The 23,909-nt window shown below is 42.2% G+C and overlaps 2 protein-coding genes across 3 annotated transcripts; one reads left to right on the top strand and one right to left on the bottom strand.

Annotated features, from left to right (window-relative positions):
- Positions 1-2,606: 2,606 nt before the first annotated feature.
- LOC127757090 (probable receptor-like protein kinase At5g18500) lies at positions 2,607-7,179 on the top strand. Of its 2 annotated transcripts, XM_052282514.1 has the most exons (10): positions 2,607-2,952; positions 3,079-3,146; positions 3,237-3,354; positions 3,975-4,651; positions 4,764-4,868; positions 4,952-5,074; positions 5,465-5,635; positions 5,776-5,905; positions 6,059-6,268; positions 6,636-7,179. In XM_052282514.1, the coding sequence occupies exons 4-10, from the start codon at positions 3,993-3,995 to the stop codon at positions 6,777-6,779; spliced, it is 1,542 nt and encodes a 513-aa protein (XP_052138474.1). In that variant the 5' UTR covers positions 2,607-2,952; positions 3,079-3,146; positions 3,237-3,354; positions 3,975-3,992; the 3' UTR covers positions 6,780-7,179. The 2 variants fall into 2 exon arrangements, with proteins under 2 accessions (XP_052138474.1, XP_052138473.1); XM_052282513.1 differs by having other exon boundaries at positions 2,607-3,146.
- Positions 7,180-7,592: 413 nt separating this feature from the next.
- On the bottom strand, positions 7,593-12,215 carry LOC127757089 (laccase-23). Its single transcript, XM_052282512.1, has 3 exons — positions 11,960-12,215; positions 11,443-11,845; positions 7,593-9,043 (listed from the first exon to the last, which is right to left on the bottom strand). Exons 1-3 carry the CDS (start codon positions 12,047-12,049, stop codon positions 7,833-7,835), a joined length of 1,704 nt encoding a protein of 567 aa, XP_052138472.1. The 5' UTR covers positions 12,050-12,215; the 3' UTR covers positions 7,593-7,832.
- Between the last annotated feature and the right edge of the window lie 11,694 nt (positions 12,216-23,909).

Here is a 23,909-nt window from a genome sequence, read left to right as displayed (position 1 = left end):
AATTAGAGCAACTGGTGGGAGCCCAACTAGAAGCCCCTGCAGATCAGCAAAATCCAGTTGAGCAACATCAAGATGAGGATGACAAGTGAGAATACTTAACATGCATGCAAGCAGATTCATTCATATATTTGATATTCTAGCTAGTCAACTGTACGTTGCACTAGCTGACCACAAACTTATATATAACCACTTGGTTTCTACTACATGGTGCAGGCTGAGTTTAGATAATTTGTTGGAACAACATCGTTGGGAGGGAGCTCTGCAGCGGCTGATGCGCATGGTCCGTAATGGCGAAGCCATCAATGGCCCAGTACCTGACGCGCCACCCCAAGACATTTATGTTGCTCATCCCGAGATCGTCATTTTGCTCGTGGCAGAAGAGTACCTAAGGCTTATGCGTTCTGGCAATGCTGCTGCTGCTATGCGCTATTATCATGACAAAATTGAGATCATTTATTCGGGAAATACCGGAAGTGCCTTTGTTAACGGTGGTGTTCTGAAAGAAATCCAGGATTGGGTGAATGCAAAGAGTGATACTCCATCGTAAGTGTCACTTGGCTATTAGCACTCATCTTTTCAGTTGTTGATAATCTTCCATATATAATAATATAATTGTATTACGTGTGTGTTGTGCTCATAATTGATCTGTGCTGCTGCAGGGGAAAAGATGAAGCTACGACCCATATGGAGAATACCTGCCAGGCGATCCATGACTATTTGAAGCTTTATTTTCCAGCATACAGGTAATTCAGCTTAATTTGTTGCATTGAATTAACTAACATGCTCCCCTGCCTATTGCAATATACTAGTAGTGCATGCACACAACAATTGATTGATTAATAATTATTTACTGTAGTGTCCTCACTGTCACTGTTGATCGATTTATAAACTAGTAAATACTGAATTTGCAGGCCACAGATTGGAGGAAAAGTTAGAGGTCACCAAGTAAGCAAGGTTTGGGAGTTCGGGGAGAGGCTTGGAAAAGATGACGGCCGCTGCTTAGCGTGCCACAAGAAAGTGAAGGGATTCAATGTGACCAAACTCCAGAATCACCTGCAAGGATCGGTTAAAAGGCAAGGGACACAATGCCCGGCAATCAATGAACATCCTAAGTAGGCTCGAACAGATTTTGAAAGAAATGAACGAAGATCAATAAGAACAAATTAAATTGAACTTTTATATGTTTGTAGGCTAAATTCAACTTCTACAAGTTACAACCAAAAAAATATATTAAACTGAAAATAGTTAGCATATATTCACAGTTATATTTGTTATTTTTTTATAACTCGTAGAAGTTGAATTTGAACTTGCTTTCATGTTTGTGGAGTGATATCTTTCATATTAATCTATCTTGCCAATTTTCTAAAATTTTAATGGCTATTTAGGTGACATGTAAGAAACGAGGGATGAAAAATACACTTTCTCAAATCCTTCTCCCTTTTCTTCTTCATCTTGGCATGTATATTGACATAGGTTGGACTTAAATGCAAGGCACACATGTAAGGCCACGCACCATGTTTATAGTGTTTTTTAGAGAAAAGACGGTTGCCCACCTAACTTTAACTTGAAAGCATAAGAGTCTTACAAACAAAGAAACAAAAGAAAGAACAAAAACAAAGAACTGGGGTTTCCAGCTTTCGAATTAGCTTTGAGTAAGCACGCAGGCTCTCGCAAACAACTTCTAACAGAGTGCTAAAATAGAGAGTATCAGTGCTGCTGGCACAGCTCAACATGCCAGGGAAAATGGAAGTCCTTTTTCATGAGCACCAGCAGGCAGAGTTCTCCTTCATGTCACTTCAGATTTCGACCCAAAGCAGAGGCAGAAGACTAGGCTGGGTTACAAGCCAGCCACTCCAGCGTCCAGGCCATCAGAAGACACCAGCTCAGCGTTTGCAGGGTCGGGACTCCCCTCTATCTCTTGCATACTGACAAGCAGAAATCCCCTTAATACATCCAACTCTCCCCTCCATTTCGCAGGCGCCAATCTTCTCCAATGTGATAACAGAGAAATTACTTGATGAGGCAGGTTAATCACATTAGAAAGCAGTTTATTATTAAAGACCCAATTATTTCTCACACTCCACATGCTCCAAAAATTGTTAGCAATACTGAATTCTCTCCCCCCTCCTTCAAACGAAGAAGGTGTAAAATCAGATCTACAAGTGGGAAATCCTATCCTAGTGAAAGGCATCCCTCAAGCAACACCATAGAAACTTGGCAGGAGCACACTTAAACAACAAATGATCCACATCTTCCAACTCCCTACATAGTTTACAATTTAGACTCCCCTTCTATTGCATAATTTTCAACTGTTGAGCTGTTTGAATACTTAATACTATTCTCCTTATAAATTGAGAATATCGTATTAAGTTTTCCTTTATTAGTTTGTATTAGAGCCTAATAAAAACACTATAAGCGGGTAGAGTTCTTGGGCAGGTCAAGCGGTCACCCTCACTCCACCATTGTCATCTTTACTATCGGTAATTGTTGATATCTATAAAATTAGTTGATCACGGAAAACATTATTAATCATCTAGGCTTGATAGGGCCGTTCGCTCCTTATAAATCAAGCGAAACTAATCTCACAGCGCGAGTATGTCATCTCAAAATAATAAAAAAGGAAAAAAAAAAGAGGAAACACAGACACAGACAGAGCGACTGCGCGAGCTCCAGCAGGGAAGCCGTCGGCAGAGACTCCAGCAAACGGACGGCGCCGCAGCCTCCGCCAGGCGGCAGTGGGAGCAGGCAGCAGCTGCAAGGTGGCGGCCTCAAGCGGAGGCGAGCAGTCTCAGGGAAACCAAGCTCGCCGCCGTCGTCCCCATTCTTCCGTCGCAGATTTCGCTGTGACTGGTTCCTTGTGATTGAATCCATAGGAACCGAACCCAAATCTTGGAATTGTTTTTGCAGTGCAAGTCTAATCCTCGGGAGGAAAAAAAAAGAAAGCGTAATAAGGTTGGTTTCTTCTCCATCACTCCCATCACCTACCGACCTCACATGATAACTCCTCTCCTCCTGCCGCCGCTGCTGCCACACTCCACCACTATCGTCGTCTTCTTATCACCCCTACCTCACCTGCAGTCCTGCACCAAGCAAGCAATCTCCAAAGTGCAAGCTTTCTCTTCTTCCTGCGTCTGGATCTCGCTCAGGTATGCGTCCACATTTGCTTTCTTCTTCCTCTCATTCCCATTCCCCCCTACCCTCAGATTTGCGTGGATACCCTTTCCTCTGATCTACAGGTTTCCCCTCTGCCTGCCACTCCCCATGGCTCTGGATTCAGGTCGCTCTTCAGCATTCACTACCGTATTCACTTCTTGAAGGCCAATTTCTGGTTCCTCACCATTGTATCCAATAAAGGTTGGTTACTCTTTCTTTCTTTCTTGTCATCCACTCCAAGTTGACTGCCTCTGTAAATATTCTATCTTTCCAACTGTTGCAATGGTAGCCCATATTTACTTGGTAAGATCTAGTGGCCAATTTAACTTACATCTTCAAACGCCTGTAATCATCTATCTTAAGGGCTTGTGTTTATAACTCAATTAATTATGTCAACCTGTAGCTGTTCGATTCTGAACAATAAGTGGGAACGGTAGTTGACAGGTCAGAGCTGCTTCATTGATAATTGATAGTGTCCAAATGGCGATGTGTTGTCTTGAACTCATGGTCATTATCTGGTTGCTACCATGTAGCTTTCTCATGACCACTAGTGTTGCCGACTCAACGAGTTGTAGTGTTCCTGACCATTCTGTTAAATTTCCATGCCTTTGTCTTTGTGGCAATCCTAAGAACATTTGATCGGCTAGCAAGCTTATATGTATGTAACTCTTTTTGATGATTTCTTTCTACTTTACTGTCATGGTCTATCAGAATCATATATTATGTGTTATATGCTCTTGCAGAAATGCACTCTTTTTTTATGTTTGAGGGAAATGGTGATTTGCATTTGTGAGTGACATGTTCTTATCTTCCCCATTTAGGTACTTGATGATCCGAAGATGTCGTCAAACTCCACTCTAACAGATTCTCTTCATGAGAGAACAATTGTTTTTGGCCTGAAACTTTGGGTTGTAATTGGGATATCTGTTGGAGCATCCCTACTTGGTGTTCTTCTCATCCTTATTGTATGCCTCACCATACAAACTTGGATCAAACGGTCACGTAGGACATTCAAGGAAATTCCAATTACCCAAATACCTTCTGCATCCAAAGATATCAAGGAAGTGAGGGCAGTGGAGGAATTTTTGCCCAATGATTTCGTTGTACATGATGGACTTCTACTCGCCATTCAGAATGAACCTGTTGAACCAGTGGATAAAGATGTGAATCAGTTTGCTCAAGAGGACAAGACGATACAAGGAGAAGATAACAGTCCTTCTGTTCCTCTTCATTATGTGGACAACTATGATGGAATTCAATCTGTTTCCACATGTGAACAGTCTTCCTCGCATGCTCCCGCCGACTCTGTTCCCTTGCCAGGCTTACCTGAGTTCTCTTACCTTGGCTGGGGTCATTGGTTCACTCTCAGGGATCTGGAACTTGCAACCAACTGTTTTTCAAAGGATAATGTAATTGGTGAGGGTGGGTATGGTGTTGTCTACCGTGGCAGATTATCAAATGGCACCCCAGTGGCTGTCAAAAAAATCCTTAACAATCTGTGAGTATTTTCCATTTTTTCTTATAACAATTCTTTGGTGATGCAGTGGCAGTGCATGGGTCAGTTTGTTGTCCTTCCTTTTACTTAAGCTATGACTACTTGCCCTGTGCAGAGGACAAGCTGAGAGAGAATTCAGAGTGGAAGTTGAAGCAATTGGTCATGTCCGACACAAGAATTTGGTTCGCCTTTTGGGGTACTGCGTTGAAGGCACTCAAAGGTATGGGTATTATTAGGACTCATTGCTTAGATTATGACCTGTTGTATCTTAACTGAAATTGTTTGTTGTGTGTGGATAATCAGGATGCTTGTGTATGAGTATGTCAACAATGGGAATCTTGAAAGTTGGTTACATGGAGAGTTATCCCAATATAGTTCTCTCACTTGGCTAGCGCGCATGAAAATTCTTTTGGGTACTGCAAAGGCGTGAGTAACTCCTTCACTGAGTCTAAACTATTGCTTCTTGTGGATTCAAATGCCCATTCTAGATCAATTGTTTGCTGTCAACATTGTATTTGTGATTTTGCTTGGTGCGAACTGTGAACTTATTGGGTCTCTATCTATTCCATTAAATGCCTTAGAACTAAAAATGTCGCCTTCTGATTGATTCACACAAGCACATTCAATCTTGATAGCTGCTCTATTAAAAATTGTTGTGCATGTTACAATCTTGACAGCTTTGTGATTTTAGGCTTACTAGTCACTACTATGCACAAGTAGTCGTTGTCTATACTATCATGAATATAAATCAAGTATAGATTGTATCATCTTATTGCTTGGCAAATACTAATTTGGTAAGAACCACCACATTTGCAGCCTTGCTTACTTACATGAGGCAATTGAACCAAAAGTTGTGCATCGTGATATCAAGGCCAGTAATATATTGATTGATGATGAGTTTAACGCCAAAATATCTGACTTTGGTTTGGCAAAGATGCTAGGTGCTGGTAAAAGTCATATTGCTACTCGAGTTATGGGTACTTTTGGGTAAGTTTTTCATGCCTTTGTATAATGAATTGAGGCATGTTCTCTTTGTATTATGTTCAAATCTTAGCCACTGTAATTTCAGAAAATTCTGTTGGTGCTATTCACTAATGGTACTCAACAATTGTGTTATTATTTTGCAGCTATGTTGCGCCCGAGTATGCTAACAGTGGACTTTTGAATGAAAAGAGTGATGTCTACAGTTTTGGGGTGGTTCTGCTGGAAGCTATTACAGGTAGAGATCCCATTGACTATGATCGCCCTCCAGATGAGGTAATACCTGTTGACATCGATTTCCTGTATTGTTCGGTACCAAGTTATTACATAAAAGCATGCAACTACAGTCTACAATCACTTATGAAGCAATCGAGAAGCTATGAACTTATGATTTGACAAGTACTGTAACACACTACTGATCATTTGTAGGTAAACCTAGTTGACTGGCTTAAAATGATGGTTGCCAACAGACGATCAGAAGAAGTTGTTGATCCAAACCTGGAGAGAAGACCATCGACAAAGGAGCTCAAACGTGCCCTTTTGACAGCTCTGAGGTGCATTGATTTGAATTCTGAGAAGAGACCAAGGATGGACCAGGTGGTCCGGATGTTGGACTCTAATGAACCCATTCCTCAAGAGGTTTGATTCGTGACAAAAATATACATATGATAAGTGACATATTCATATAGCTGTGTGCATATCAGATGCAAATGCTGTAGCTGTAAACTCTTCCTTTACCTAAAGAGTACGATTAGTGATTTACCTGGAAATCATGCATATCTGCTATATTGTGTTATAAGTACATCCAAAGTTCATCTCACAGTAAAATTAGTGACATATGGACAACGTGAGCAATCTTATTTGATTATATCATGTATACCTGTCTTATCAGCATTATCAGACATAGAGAGCATTGCATAACGTGGTATTAGTGTTTATCATAATGAAATCATGGATTTATTATATCATTGCCTTATGAATTAAACACTTGTCAACTGATTTGCAGGAAAGAAGACAACAACAGAACCACATCTCTAATAATTCAGAAACCGAGCCATTAAGAGGCAAGAGCAGCAGCGGCAAGAGTGATGCCCCTGAAAATGAGATGAGGCCACCTCGGTATAAGAATCGATCATTTCCCCCCAAGTGAAAAGTGAAAAGCATACTAGAGTGGAAGTTATGGAGTTACCTGCGATGCTCTCAATACATAATGAATTGGTCAATTGTTTTGTTTCTCTTTTATTATTTCTCTTCACCTGATCAATTTTTTTGTTCCCTGGGAGGCTGGGGGAGCGGCCATTGCTGTTACACATATTTGTATATTTCTTGAAACATGTACAGTGCTGGTGTGTGATACATGTACAGTAGTTTGTGTGTGATAGATAGTTGAAGGATGCACATGAGAGCATAAAAGCTATTATTTAGAAGCTAGTGGCTGGTATGGTTGCTGGTGTGAGGAAGTGCATGAAGAAACCAATGAAATAACTTTTTCATATTTTCTGTATACTCTAAGAGTATAAAGAGGCAAATGAAAGAAAAATTGACTTTCAGTTTGTGTTGTGTGCGACAAATGAATGAACTGAATCTCTCAGTGGTCGAGTTCAGTGCTGTATTTATCAGCTCTTCAGACAGGAGATGATCCATTCTCTGAGGTGAATTTGGCAGGTGTGGATTTCTATTGATACTTGCAACCTCAGCAATCTGTGTTAATGAGAATGCCGTTTCTTGATCATGAACAAATATGAAAAATGATGGTACATGCAATTCAATGCCTCCAAATAAATGATTAATCAGTTGCTAATAGCATAAGAGATGCAATTCACAATTCGCATGCAACAGAGTAGTGTTGTGTATGACAAACCGATGAAGTGAATCTGTCATTTATCAAGCTCACTTGTAGTATTGTCCTTAGCAGCTCTTTTCCAGGAGATAATTAACCCAATAATTAATCTTTCAGGTGAATTTCTTTGTCTCTCTCCGAGGTAAGGACTTTTCTTGATACATGCTTGCAACAAACTTCAATCTGTATTGTTGTTATACTTATACATGCAATTGGGCGTTGAAGAGAATGTTGTTATCTTCTTAATGAAACAAATGTGAAAAATGATACATGTAATTAATTCAGTAATGCTGATCTCCAAATGATTAATCAGCTGCTAACAGTAACACAAGAGGTGATTAATTTGATGTGTTGATGGAGGCACTAGCAGAGTGGCAGGTCAGGTGGAGGCGCCTCCAGCGACTGCAGCTCGCCGACGCCGTCGTCGACGAGGAAGGCCATGGCGAGGCCCCAGGTGATGTGCACGTCGAGATGGCAGTGCATCAGCCACACCCCCGGGTTGTCCGCCACGAACCGTATCACCGCCCACCCGTTCACCGGCACGCCCACCGTGTTCCTCATCGGCGGGTCCTCCATGTTGAACTTGGCCGTGTCGGCGCCGGCATCGAAGTTGCCCAACCCCTCGGCGAGGATGTAGAAGTCGTAGCCGTGGAGGTGGATGGGGTGGTTCTCGCCGGCGAAGATGTTGGTGCCCTGGAGCACCACCTGCACGGCGGAGCCGTACTTGAGCTTGTACACCTTGGTGCCCGGCACCGGCTGCCACAGCGCGCGGCTCACGTTCTGCGCCGTGTAGTCGAACTGCACCGGCGGGCTCGCCGGGAAGTCGGCGGTGAACACGCCGCCGGGCGCGCCGTGGTGGTGCGCCTGGAGGATGGAGGTGGAGGAGGGGAGCACGAAGGAGACGTTGTTGATGCTCGCCGCGAACCGCGTCCCGTTGGGCCCGCCGCACTGCTGCGCCGTGGCGTTGGTGCAGTTGAAGAGGCCGACGCCGACGGTGAAGAAGAGGCTCTCGTCCACGCGCGACGGGAGCTCCGCCTTGCGGAGGCCGCGCAGGTTCGTCGTGAAGGCGGTGGCGGCGGTGGTGTCGTTGTACGCCGGGAGGGTGGGCATGGCGATGGCGGCGCTGGAGGCGTTGTTGGCGGCGCCGTAGTCGAAGATGGCGGTGGTGGTGGTGTTGTCGAAGGGGACGCCCTGGGCGCTGGCGTAGGCGCGGGCGGCGAGGTAGTAGCGGCCGGGAGGTTGGTCGAAGGTGACGAGGACGTCGGTGGTCTGGCCGGGGGCGAGGAGGAGGAGGGAGGTGGTGTACGGTTTGGTGTAGGAGGCGTCGGCGGCGACGACGGTCATGTTGTGACCGGCGAGGGAGACGAAGAGCTCCGTGTTGAGCGCGGCGTTGATGAAGCGGAGGAGGTTGGTCTCGCCGGAGGTGACGGGGAAGACGGCCGTGTCGTGGGAGGAGCAGCTGTAGAGGTCGCCGGGCTGGGCGTTTACGGTGAGGGCGTCGGAGATGTTGGGCGCGGCGCCGGTGCGCGTGGCGGCGCGCACCACGTCGACGGGGTTCATGTCCCACCATTCCCCTGTAACCAATTAAACACGTTTCAGGGCTCAACTCCTCAGATTTGATCAAAAATTTAAAATTTCAAACATTAATATTTTTTTAAAAAAAATACTTAAATTTTCTTAAAAAAATATACGTGTATTTGCATTGAAAATTATAATATCTTAAACTAATTATATTTTATAAACTTATTTTAGTATAAATCAGTTTCACTGTATTTTAAAACGTTCGGAGTTGCATTTAGCCGTCATAGAAGTTTTTTCCGCTTCAACTTTTGTTTTGCATTTTCTCCCTTCTCTTGACATAAGCCGGTCTGGCTGATTACGTTGTATAACAAAAACGTTTTTCTTTTAATATATTGACGTGCAATTTTTTTACGCATTTGAAAAAAAAAAGACCGTATTTTTAACCGGAGGGAGTATGATTTTACTGATTTTAATTTATTGATAATCAAACATGTAATGAGCCTGCTGGTATAGTGACATTCCTTTCTGTTAATTGTACCAAACTGCCAGAGTAAACATGGATTTGCAACATGGAAATCCATGGCCTTAATTAGCAGTACAGTAGCACCAAACCATTTTGCTTATCAGACTTGTAGTGTGTCAACTATCAACCATTCAACCTTCAACTAATCTTTGTCTTTTTCTTGTGCTTAAGTGACCCCTCACCCCTGTAACTACCTACATGTTCTTTTGCTTAAAAATACGAATTCCTCTTATTCAACAACTAAAGATACAAAAGGGAATAGCTAAGCCTATACATTGAGCCATGTCGGCTACAAGCTCACAACGACATTCTGAATAAAATGGCTGAATTGTGCAATTTTGATTATGGCCCTGTTTAGATTTTAATTTTTTTCTTCAAATTTCCAACTTTTTCATCACATCGAATTTTTCTACACACACAGACTTCTAACTTTTCCATCACATCGTTCTAATTTCTTCAAACTTTCAATTCTGGCGTGGAATTAAACACAGCCTATGTGGTTTCCCCGGAAGTTATACTTTTGAGGACCAAGGACGAACTTTTTCAAACAATGGGACATATGCTTCTAAGAACATTTTCTTCACTTTTGACATGTTCAGACTAGTGTATGCATCTCTCTAGAAATTGATAACTTTTAACGCAACCTTCTTTTGTTAACAAATAAAAAGTATGTATTGCAACCTTGCATTGCACATTCATTGAGAATATTTTCTTAATTATTAGGGAGCAAAACTTTGAGACAAACCTCAAATGTACTTTGTAGGAGAAAGATGATATCTTAGTTCTTAAGGTTCAGGTACATGTAGGAGTATAAAAATGTTTGTAAAAGTAGCTGGCTCTGAGGAATATTGAGCATTGAGCATGCTTTCAGCATCAATTTTGCATAGGCAGCATGTGCATGTTTAAGTTTTGCGCCAGAATTCAGATTGATGAGTAAAGAAGGATCTGAGAAACATGCACAATGATGAAGTTTTTGATACATAAACATGATTGGTTAGCTAGCTTTTTCCTGAGATATATCATGTATGGCTCTTTGGAAAGCTATGATGCACTGATGCTTACTTGTTTGGTAACCCTGCCCTGACTCATGCATGTGTTTTGACTTTGAGCTAAGCAGCTTGTAGTAAGCTGGTGCCAACCAACCTAAGGGCTAGAAAGCTGTTTTTTTTTTCTGATGAAAGGAAGATGTGGTTGATAACAATGATAATGCCCGTTAACATGCGTGAAAAGCAGCTAAATTATGACAGCTTGACCCCACACTATAGCAATGGTACCGACCAACCAATCGTGGCTCTGAGATCAATTTAATTCCAATAAATTAATCTGCTATAAATATCATTAGCTAGCTGCATGCTATTCCTGATCATGAAAATAATTAGAGAAGAAGCATATACATGCATCTTCTTTTTCTTTGGCTTTATAAATCTTTTGCATTTCGGCTAGGACATACTTTTGACCTGTAAGTGATTGGCTGCGTGAAATTTCAGTGATGATGGTTGCACAATTTTTTGTCGGTTTGGTAATGTGTGTACACTATCCAGCTAGGCAATAGTGGTGAAAAAAAAATGCTCTCTCCATTTCATAATACTTTGCAATTTTGAGTTGGCATTTTTTTGTGTGAACATTTATACTTTAAAGATAAAATCATAGGTATTAACAAATAAACCATATTACTTAAGTACTACATTGCAAATGTATAAACATACAGATCGATATCATCCATAATAAATTCATGATCAAAATGTGTTAGAATAAACCGGTAGGATTTCAGTGAGGTTAAGAACATAGAAGCATGTGTGGGCGTGTATGCATCTGCTATGCAATTGCAAAAAGAAAAATACCAGAAGTCAAATTAACTAAACAAATTGGCGGCCAAAATAGTGAGACAGATAATAATTAAAAAGCATGTAGCAGAAGAAACGTACGTACCGAGCAGGATGGGGGCGAGCTCTCTGGTGGGCTGGACGTGGAAGGGGTAGCTGGTGCCATCGCGGGGGCGGATGAGGAGGGCGCCGTAGACGGTGGCGCGGAGCCAGGAGGAGTGAGCGTGCCACCAGAGGGTGCCCTCCTGCGCCGCCACCGTGAAGCGATACCGGTAGCTCTGCCCGGGCCTCACCGGGCACTGCGTCACGTACTCCGGCCCGTCCGACCACCCCGTCCTCATCTGCCGCACCCCGTGCCAGTGCAGCGTCACGTTGTACCTCCCACGGTTTATCAGGTTGATGATCAGCGAGTCCCCCTCCTTTATCTCCAGCGTCGGCCCCGGGAACTGCCCGTTCACCGTCATTATGCTTTGGCTCTTGCACAGCCTCTTCACTGTTGTCTCCCTGATCTGCAGCACAGATGATGAAATGCCAACCAAATTAAGCTAGCTGCTGCAAAAATATATGATGAGATTCAGACGAGCTAAGTAACTGCATATAAATGATCATGTATATGTACTGACCACAAACTCATGGTATTGCTCCTTGGCAGCAGCCAGGGAGCAGAGCAGTGCCAGGCTTAAGAGCCAGCATGAACACCCTCTGCTTCCCATGCTGCCTGATAGTCTGAAACTTAACTATACTGAAACTCGATCGATCAAGATGCTTGTTGTCAGCAACCAAACATATCTGGACAGCTATATGCAAGCTTACAAGACCTGAATTGATTGCGTGCAGCATACATCTGTTGCTATACACCTCGCCCTTTATATAGGAGCAGCCTGGCCGATCGACCACATCCATGAGATCAGAGTATATATATATATATGAAAGGAAAGGGGCTACAGGTAGCAGACTCCGGCCGGTTGCATGCTTTCTTGTTGGAAAGAATAGGTAGGTCTTTAGCACTTGATTCTCTCGTTAATCTACATATATACATGCCTCATGCCATCATTAATTTCACACTTGCATTTGCATTCTTCATTTCAAGCTGCCTCCCCTCAATCAATCCATGGTCCATGCGCATTGGCTAATTATTTGTTCAATGTACTTGTTGAGATTATAGGCATATAATGATTTAATCTATTCCATAAATAAATCATGACATTACAGATGAAAACTAGCATGAACGCATCATTAGATCTACACATGTAAACTACACAGTATAACATGAACAGATCAAATATGCGCAACATATTGAACACGTACCGAGGTGACGGAAAGACCGGCTGCTTGGTCGAAACTTTTCGCAGGCGTCTACGAAGGCACGAAACACGCGAGCGAAGAGGAAGACGAGCCGTCGCGAACGAACAGGGAGCAGTCGCGCGAAGCGCTTCCCAAAAACCTTATTGCCGCCTTCTCCCTGTGCAGGACGTCGAAGGCAGAGTTTCCGGAGACCTGCTCTCCCGATTGCCGGTGCACGCCGGCGAGCGAAATGGAGTAGTCTACGAGCGACGGCGCAGTACAGAGTAGGAGGCAAACCCTAGATTGATTTCGCTTGTGTTGCGTGAAGACGGCGGGTCGATTTATATAGAGAAGGGTCGCTTGATCAGGGCGCCCGCACGATCTCTACTGCGCGTAACCGAACCGGATAAGTCGCGCGTAACTTATCCGGACTCCATGCCGTTTGCACGCACCGAATTTTTCGGAACGTTTCCAAAACAAAAATGAATCCGAATTTGCAGCAAAACAAAACTGCAAAAGGAGGCTGCATCTGCGCAAGGATGAGGAGCCAAATTTTTCGGACTATTCGACGCGTACGTCGTGCACGCGCGCCACCTGCCCGGCCCGGCCCGGCCCGGCGAGGCGAGCGCGCGCGTGTGTTTCCCCTCTTCTCTCCACCACACATGCTTCAAATGGCTAGGAGTGCATCCTCCCTTTTAAGGAGGTCCCCCTCTCCTAGAATAAGCAAGGTGGTACTAAACTCCACATGCATGCCATCCCATGAGGTGGGCTTTTGTGATTTTCCAAAGAATTAATCTTCGAGTGGGCTAAGGCCCATTCATTAATTCCAACAATCCCCCACCAAATCTCAAAATCCCACTGAGATTTGCCTTTTCCAATGTACTGTTTATATACCAACGATTCGATGGAGACCGATTAAGGTTGAACATCCACCTAGAACTCCAAGCTACACTTACTCACAACTTGAACAATAGACTACGCCTTGAATTGTAAGTCTTGTGCAAGCAAGTTTCACTCAAAGTCTTATCTGGTACTAGACCGTCTGTAGACTACCCCTCGGGTGGAGCGTATAAGTCATACTCCTAGGTCTTTAGTAAGCTTCCTAGAAGATTCACCCAAAATCTTCATAGACTGCGACCAACAGTCAAGCTCACAAAGGTGAGTTCTTTCAAGAATGTTCTGCAGGACAACATCTTTGCTAATTAAAGCCAACAGAACTCATTAAGGCATAGCCAACCTGCCTTGCAGCTCACGAGAGTACATGCATCTTCACTTGGAGAGGGTATATATTGGTACTCTCCTCTAGTTTACTAATGATTTGTTCTTCCCAGGATCTAATTCACGGGATCTCCGATCACATAGACTGGGTTACCACCATAGTATAACTCATATAGGTCTCAAACCCATCTCCTTCGATGCATTGTCTATCACATTTCGTGATAGTCCCTTCGTGAAGGGATCTGCCAGGTTTCTCGCTGTTTGGATGTAATCCAACGTTATAACTCCGGAGTTTCTTAATTTCCTGACAGATTTCAATCGTCTTTTCACATGTCTAGACGATTTCATATTATCCTTAGAACTATTCACTTTGACAATTACCGTTTGATTGTCACAGTTCATAAGGATAGCCGGCACCGGTTTTTCAACAATAGGCAGATCCATTAATAGATCACGCAGCCATTCTGCCTCAACAGTAGCAGTATCCAGTGCCGTCAGCTCTGCTTCCATGGTTGACCTCGTCAAAATGGTCTGTTTGCAAGACCTCCATGAAACAGCACCACCACCCAGTGTGAAGATATATCCACTAGTGGCTTTGATCTCATCCACATCAGAGATCCAGTTAGAATCACTATAACCCTCCAGTACCGCAGGATACCCAGTATAGTGAAGCCCCAATTCCACAGTACCTTTCAGATAGCGCATTACTCGCTCAAGCGCACGCCAGTGATCATCTCCCGGATTAGAGGTAAATCGGCTCAACTTGCTCACAGCAAAGGAGATATCAGGCCTAGTTGCACTAGCTAGGTACATCAACGAGCCAATAATTTGGGAGTATTCCAGTTGATTCCTAGCAATTCTCTTGTTCTTGCGAAGCAACAAGCTAGGATCATAAGGTGTTGGAGAAGGCTTACTGTCAATGTAGCCAAAGCGATTCAAAATCTTCTCCACATAATGGGACTGCAAGAGTGTAATCCCATTCTCACCTCTAATTAGCTTAATGTTTAAGATAACATCAGCTACTCCCAAATCCTTCATATCAAAATTTTGAGACAAGAATGATTTAACCTCATTTATCACATCAAGGTTTGTCCCAAATATCAGTATGTCGTCAACATACAAGCACAAAATAACTCCCTCACCCCCACCATGGCGATAGTACACACATTTATCTGCCTCATTGACTGCAAAGCCTGCAGATGTCAATGTTTTGTCAAATTTCTCGTGCCATTGTTTAGGAGCTTGTTTCAGACCATACAAAGACTTCAACAATTTGCACACTTTGCCTTCTTGACCTTCAACTACAAACCCATCAGGTTGATCCATATAGATCTCCTCATCCAGCTCTCCATTAAGAAAAGCTGTCTTAACGTCCATTTGATGAACGAGAAGACCATGTGAGGCTGCTAGGGAAAGTAGCACACGAATTGTGGTCAATCTAGCAACAGGTGAGTAAGTGTCAAAGAAATCTTCGCCTTCTTTCTGAGTATAGCCCTTAGCAACAAGCCGAGCCTTGTACTTTTCAATAGTACCGTCAGGCCTAAGCTTCTTCTTGAACACCCACTTGCACCCCACAGGTTTACACCCATAGGGTCGCTCTGTCACCTCCCAAGTCCCGTTAGCGATAATGGAATCCATTTCACTACGGACAGCCTCCTTCCAGTAGTCTGCATCAGGAGATGCATATGCTTCTGAAATTGACTTAGGAGTGTCATCCACGAGGTACACAGTGAAATCATCACCAAAAGACTTAGCCGTCCTTTGTCTCTTACTCCTTCGAGGAGCTTCACTGACATCCTCCTCAGAGACATGTTCATGTGTATGTTCAGTTTGTTCTGGTGGTGTGATTGAACTGGGAATTATTTCAGAGGGTTGGTTCGAACCACTATGTGTATCCTTCATTGGGAAAAAGCTCTCAAAGAAGGTAGCATCACGAGACTCCATAATTGTACCAACATGCATGTCCGGTACCTCGGATTTAACTATTAAAAATCTATAGGCAATGCTATGATGAGCATATCCCAGAAAGACACAGTCCACAGTCTTAGGTCCAAGTTTGCGCTTCTTCGTTATTGGTATATTGACTTTCGCCAAGCACCCCCACGTGCGCAAATAAGAAAGTGATGGTTTTCTCCCAATCCATATCTCATATGGTGTTTTGTCCTTATTTCTGTTAGGAACTCTGTTTAACACATGATTTGAGGTCAACAATGCCTCCCCCCACCATGCCTTAGGCAGTCCCGCGGTGTCCAACATGGCATTCACCAAGTCAGTCAGTGTGCGGTTCTTCCTTTCAGCAATACCATTAGACTCGGGAGAATAGGGAGGCGACCTCTCATGTATGATGCCATGTTCCTCACAGAATAAGTCAAACTCGTTCGAGAAAAACTCTCCACCACGATCAGACCTAAGCCTTTTTATCTTTCTGTCAAGTTGATTTTCAACTTCTGCCTTATAAATTTTAAAATAGTCTAGAGCCTCGTCTTTCGTTTTCAACAAGTACACATAGCAAAATCTAGTAGCATCATCAATCAACGTCATGAAATATCGTTTTCCACCCTTCGTCAACACCCCATTCATTTCACAAAGATCTGAATGTAGGAGTTCTAGTGGTGCCAAGTTTCTCTCCTCGGCAGCCTTGTGAGGCTTGCGAGGTTGCTTTGATTGCACACAACTATGGCACTTAGAACCTTTGACAACGGAAAACTTAGGAATTAAACACATGCTGGAAAGCCGAGATATCAAGCCAAAATTAATATGACATAAACGTGAGTGCCAAACATTAGCCTCATCATCCACATTGCCACAAATATGGTTCACAGACTTATTGCAGAAATCAGAAAGGGAAAAGCGGAACAGGCCTCCGCACTCATAACCTTTACCAATAAAATATCCATGTTTAGACACGACTACTTTATTAGACTCAAAAACCAACTTAAATCCGTCTCTAGTCAGACGGGAGCCACTAACAAGATTCCTGTCGATAGAAGGGACATGCTGCACGTTCTTCAGCTGCACGATCTTTCCCGAAGTAAACTTCAGATCTACCGTGCCAACACCATGAACAGAAGCATGTGACCCATTCCCCATTAGGACGGTGGAACCCCGTGCGACCTGATAAGAAGAAAACAATGAGATGTCAGCACAAACATGTACATTGGCCCCAGTGTCAACCCACCAATTAGTAGACTGATTAACTGAAAAAACAGTAGGTAAATTACCATACCCGCTTCCATCTCCAGTGTTGCCAATAGTCACATTAGCAGACTTAGAAGTCTGCCCTGCAGGTGCCTTCATCCCCTTGCGTTGTGGACACTTCCTAGCCAGATGACCAACTTGACCACACACAAAGCAAGTCCTCTCATCCTGATTAGGATTGTTGTTGTTCTTCTTCTGCTTCTTGAAGTTGGTGGTCTGCTGAGCTTTGTATTTCCCCTTGCTCTTGTTCTGGGCCTTGTGCACAACATTGGCACTAGACTGCCCACCATCGCCCTTAGACGCGGCATCCTTTTCCCGAGCTTTCTCCTCAACATCAAGAGATGCTATCAACCCCTCAACGGAGTATTCCTGTCTCTTGTGTTTGAGTGCAGTACCGAAACTTCTCCAAGATGGAGGTAATTTCGCAATAATGCACCCGGCCACAAATTTGTCGGGTAAGACACACTTAAGGAGTTCGAGTTCCTTAGCCATGGTTTGTATCTCATGAGCCTGTTCGACTACAGAACGGTTGTCAGCCATCTTGTAGTCATGAAACTGCTCCATGATATACAGATCATTGCTAGCATCAGTAGCACCGAATTTAGTATTCAGTGCATCCCACAACTCCTTAGCGTCGGTCATATGCATATACACCTCGACCAGACGATCGCCAAGAACGCTAAGAATGCATCCCACAAAGAGAGTAGTGGCTTCCTCGAATTGCTTCTGCTGTTCAGCAGTAAGAATTCCTTCAGGTTTGCCAGTACTCACCCAGAAGCATTTCATAGCTGTCAGCCACAGAGTGACCCTGATCTGCCATCTCTTAAAATGCACACCGGTGAATTTATCCGGCCTCAGTGCATCGGCAAAACCAGCCATAGTAAAATCACAGTGCCTATAATAAGGTTTTTGGATTGTTGAGATTATAGGCATATAATGATTTAATCTATTCCATAAATAAATCATGACATTACAGATGAAAACTAGCATGAACGCATCATTAGATCTACACATGTAAACTACACAGTATAACATGAACAGATCAAATATGCGCAACATATTGAACACGTACCGAGGTGACGGAAAGACCGGCTGCTTGGTCGAAACTTTTCGCAAGCGTCTACGAAGGCACGAAACACGCGAGCGAAGAGGAAGACGAGCCGTCGCGAACGAACAGGGAGCAGTCGCGCGAAGCGCTTCCCAAAAACCTTATTGCCGCCTTCTCCCTGTGCAGGACGTCGAAGGCAGAGGTTCCGGAGACCTGCTCTCCCGATCGCCGGTGCACGCCGGCGAGCGAGATGGAGTAGTCTACGAGCGACGGCGCAGTACAGAGTAGGAGGCAAACCCTAGATTGATTTCGCTTGTGTTGCGTGAAGACGGCGGGTCGATTTATATAGAGAAGGGTCGCTTGATCAGGGCGCCCGCACGATCTCTACTGCGCGTAACCGAACCGGATAAGTCGCGCGTAACTTATCCGGACTCCATGCCGTTTGCACGCACCGGATTTTTCGGAACGTTTCCAAAACAAAAACGAATCCGAATTTGCAGCAAAACAAAACTGCAAAAGGAGGCTGCATCTGCGCAAGGATGAGGAGCCAAATTTTTCGGACCATTCGACGCGTACGTCGTGCACGCGCGCCACCTGCCCGGCGAGGCGAGGCGAGCGAGCGCGCACGTGTGTTTCCCCTCTTCTCTCCACCACACATGCTTCAAATGGCTAGGAGTGCATCCTCCCTTTTAAGGAGGTCCCCCTCTCCTAGAATAAGCAAGGTGGTACTAAACTCCACATGCATGCCATCCCATGAGGTGGGCTTTTGTGATTTTCCAAAGAATTAATCTTCGAGTGGGCTAAGGCCCATTCATTAATTCCAACAGTACTTGCCAATGAATTCATAGTTAATGTAATTCCTTCCATTTTAATTCATTCTGCAAGATTAGTACTAGTGAATATTTGCGCTTCAGGTAACTCGTGTGACACAAGTTATGTTTCCCCCCAGGACAACATGACACAATCATAAGAGTACTCCAAGACTAACGAATGTGACATTTCAAGATCTTGTCCTAGAATTACACAAACGAGATATGATCCTACTGTGATGCATGATGGATTGCAGTGTTAAAACGTACATAGTCATTCCTGCGACCTTGATTTGCACTGCAAGTGTTAAGTTAATAATGTGGTATGATGCTAATCCCATGTAAGTTCTTGATTCTATCTTCTGTCCTACAAGTACTAAAGGATCAGTGAACCAACACGCATCAACTTCACCTAGTACTATCTATAATGATTTTAAGAGATTTTCATCCTATCAAAACCTTTCCTTCACTTTCAGCAACAGAGAAAACAAATGTGTATGCAGACTATTTAGCAAGTCCATTTCTTAAGTTCAGTTCTTAAAAAAAAGGTGCTTAAATGTATAATTTTTCAGTATTTTTATGCCATGCATAAATATCATAGAGATGTTGCATCTTGCATGTGCGTGACCGGCCATTTCTATAATTATATGGTGAGGCCTCTGTATCAAGCAATTCTGATATCAAATTATACTGAGCTTTTCTCCCGTTTCAGGGGAATCATGAGGAATGAATTAACGTATCATTTCCAATGGAGCCACTAGTCCACATATGTCTCCACTGGCCAAAAAAAGTATCTTTAGTTTTTGCTTCATTTTGTTTAGAACAAAAGACTGCATTTTCCTAAGTCCAAGAAACAAAATATTGTTAACAGGATGAGACTTTTCCAAGTCCCTATGGCCCCCATGTCAACAATGGTTAAGTGCTTGGTTAACAACTTCTTTTTCTTCTTTTTGACAATAGAATCAATCCATGAATCATTCCCTTTCTTTCCATCCTTGTCGAGGATATGCATAACTAAACTCACAGCTACACTGCTTAGTCTTTGCTCTGGTATGAGTTGTTGGGCTTGTGTTGTAGATATTATTACTACTGTTTGACCACACTATTTCCATCAGCTATAGACTAAATGTACATCTCTAAATCTTCTACTTTTTGTTTTTTATAAAGATGGTCCAAGCAACCTAGTAGCTCGATGAGATGTATACTAACAAATGTAACTTGGTTATGGAGGTAGAGATCTTTCAGAATTGTGAATTTTGTTTGAAGTACTACATCGACTTATATATTAATTTCCCTTATCAAAGAAATTATCGTAAGGCGTATGCTCTTTTCAGCAACTAATAGGGTATAATTCCAGTTAATGAAGAAATGGTAAAGGAATTTTCTCTTCAGTAAAAAGGAAAAGGAAAGGGGCTACTGTTGTTGAAAATATTTCTTCAACCACACAGTTCAGATATACATAATGGTCAAATCCTTATTCCATCAAATGATTCATTTCCACAAGCTCTAATTGGCATAAGTACAGCAAGAGGTGCTAAACTGCTAACTACCACATATGCAACCACAAGGACTGTTCAGTAGGCAAACATCCAATCCCTTTAGCTTTATGTGGTTTCTTCAATTCAAGGCAATCTAAAGTCAAAATGTTAACACTAGGAACAATCTTCACATTGAAGGAACATGCTATTGGCATGAGAAGGCTGATTTTCTTGGTTGGGAAAATATTTTAGGCTGAGGCTGAGATATAGCTTGATTCCAATTTGGAGGCATTTAACAACCCTGCTGCTCCACTACTTGTCCTTTCAAAATTGAAAAGATGCTTCACATGTTGGTGCATGCACTGAATTCCTCACAATGTTCTCCAAATTGCGGTCTGCAGTACGTTACTTGACTGACTGACCAGGTGTATTCTGAATCTGAACAATTTGGCTGCATATATTGTGAAGGTACAACATGTGAGAGAAATCTCAGACAAAAAGATACAGTAAATGATTATGAATGGTTGATTGAATTGGCACGGCAGAAGTGGTGGGGAGCCAAAGGAGTGTGCAGTTATGCAACCAACAAGCACGAGTACTGACCTAGGGCATCATCGTTTGGCATATTCATATGCTTATTAGCCAAAATTTGAATTTTCAACGTTAAATTTGGAGCTGATTTTGGGGTTTTTTCATCAAAGTTTATTTTTCAGCCTTTGCTTTTAGATCGCTAAGAACACATATATAAAAGTTTTATTCACAAATTGATTTTTGTTTGCAAATATGCCATTTGGCATATTCAGAAAATATGCCAAACGATGAGGCTGCTAATGGCACACAAATTGGTCACAATAACTAATATTCTAAACCTTATTGAGCTTTTAGATGATTATATTTCATAAAAAAAAGAGTGCAGCAAACGTTTTTGAAGGAATATATTGTAGCAAAAGCAGCATTAAAAAACATTCAGATAACAGATTGTCATCCTTGTTGCACAAAGTTAGGTGCAATAATATATTTTTTTTGGAATAAAGGTGCAATAATAATTACTTTCAGATGTCAAGTTTTCATGACATATATCAACCAAACTTGAATTGGAATGCTAGGGTTGGTTCAGGGAGTTGAATATGGTAGTCAATATCATCATTGTCCTTTACAATTATCTAGACATCATAGGCTCATGGCACTTAACTGGAATCATTTTCCTAAAACTTCCAAAGAAGTGAGATGCAGTATCATTGACACTAGAAAATAATTGAATTGTCAAAACTACAAAGCTCTACACAGTTGCCATTCCCAATGAATTACTTTGCATATCCAAGTGAAATCTTTGTAGATAAGTGTAAGTAGTGAAGAGTAACATGGAGCTATGAAATGGATACTGCACACCAATTTTGATCAGTGTGTAGCTTTCAGAGTTGAGAGTAGCTTTCGTTGGCAAAATGCAGTAGTAGTAACTAGTAGGTGGGTGTTAGGAGGACGACGACGGTAACTAACAAGGAAAATATGTAGAGTCTGTCAACATCCAACATGTTTTCTTTGAAAAAATTCTTGTCTGATTGATGATGTAAAAATGTTCGGCTCAAAAGTCACGACAACAGCTATGGAACAGGTAACCAACTGAAGTGAAGGGTGTTTAGGTGAGTTGTTTTATGCAAACATGCATGAATGGCCATGCTTTTCTTGTCTCTTGAGGTAACAGTTTCAATCTTGACATATGCAGCTATAGAGGAGCTCAGTTAGAATATCAAAATGTTTGGTACTAGTGATTAATATGGCATATATATACCTGCCACATCACAGTGTATAGAAGGGTTATCATGTTGATATGTGCAACATGTACTACCAGCATACAACTGTAAAGTAGATCAGTAGCAGACTAATCAAAGGAAAACTACTGGCAGAGGGCAAATACAACAGATTGATTGATCTGCATGTATTGAATAGGTAGTTTGAGTTGATTGAAGAGTGTGTGGCAGCTCTAACGAACGAAGCAGTGCGTTTTGACAAAATGGTACAGGCATAGAGTTTTTCGGCCTACCGTGAATAAGGGCAGCAGGCACATTCAGAAAGCTTGATTGCTGCACCTTTTGCATCTTACTTCGTTTCAGAGTAACATCTTCACTTTCTTTTTTTCTGTTTGCGTACTTCTGGAGATATTCATCATCAGGCTACTAATTAAACAACTAAACAGGACTTAGTATCTTATTCTTTTGTAAACTTTTTCTCTCCTTTATAAACAGTTTTCCAGCTGTCATATTCTATCAATAAAGAACTAGGACTTCTGGAAGCAAAATTAAGGGTACCTTCAAATGACCATACTGAAATGCTAAATGTTTGCTTCTTATGAGGGAGACGTTGAATGCTGATCGAACAATGGGTTGTGTATATCTGTGATACTTGTTCTGGAAAATTAATTTTTAGGAGAAGTGTGCTGTCCACATTATGTTTGTTCAGGATTGCACTGATGATCCCCCTGCCCCCTCAAAAAAAAAAAAAAGAAGAAAAAGAAGAAAAAGAAGAAGAGGAAAATCCCCTTTGGTACTTGCAAAAACAAACATGAGTTTAGTTATGATTAGACCAAAATATGGTGTATAGATTATGAACCATCCTAGTAATAATATGTTATTCGCGTTTTACAAAGTTAAATTCTCGTCATCAGCAAAAGAACACTTTGAGGTTTCAATTCCCCGGTTGAGTTTTCAGCAGTGAGGACGGGGTGTCATGGTGGAGGAAGAATTGATAAAGGTGCTTATAAGAATTCTACCCATGAATTTTGTACATGAACGCGGCGACTGCTGTAGCTGTATTCCTTTATGTAAACCTTATTTGACGTTTACTTTCTTCTAATAGTGAACGGCAGAGTTCCTGTCAATTCCCTCGAAAAACTTTCACATAAACAGAAGTTTATATTCAGAAACTTTCTACGAAAATAAAAATCTCTATTTAGAAACTTTCAACAATAGTTAAAATTTCTACCTAGCAATTTTCTGCAAGAATATACAAGTTTCTAGCCAAAAAAAAAAATCTAAATTGGATAATTTACACCGATAAACTTTTATGAGGAACAAAAAATTTATACTTTTTGAGATGCACTTGATAGTACAGTGGTAAGGTGTGTGGTTTTAACCCTAAGGTTAACATGCTCACAATTTCTTCTTAAAAAAAATGTTTGGAGTGAAGTCTCTCCCTTCAAATCTCGTTTTCTTTTTTTTAAAAAAATACTCGGCCATATACTACCAATTCCTGCAAGTGTAGATATCTGAATTCTCTTTTTGGAATAATATCCTTGAACATTTTGTAATGATACGTTTTAACAATTTTCTTGGTGAAATGTAGGGGCGCCATGACGACATTGTAGAACATTTTTCAGCAATTCTAAAAACCAATGGCATTGCTCATTATGGGGAAAGCATTGACACCGGAAAACTTGAATGGTTTGACATCTACTGGCTTTATATATATTCAGTTCATGTTTTTGTGCATATAATTTATGCGTTGTTTTATTTGTCGGGCATGGGAGTTCCGTCTGGAGGAG

This window comes from Oryza glaberrima, chromosome 12 (assembly GCF_000147395.1).
Source record: "Oryza glaberrima chromosome 12, OglaRS2, whole genome shotgun sequence".
In the NCBI taxonomy this organism is placed as follows: domain Eukaryota; kingdom Viridiplantae; phylum Streptophyta; class Magnoliopsida; order Poales; family Poaceae; genus Oryza; species Oryza glaberrima.
The sequence above is the reverse complement of the archived record's forward strand: the minus strand, read 5'-3'. Positions and strand labels throughout refer to the sequence as shown.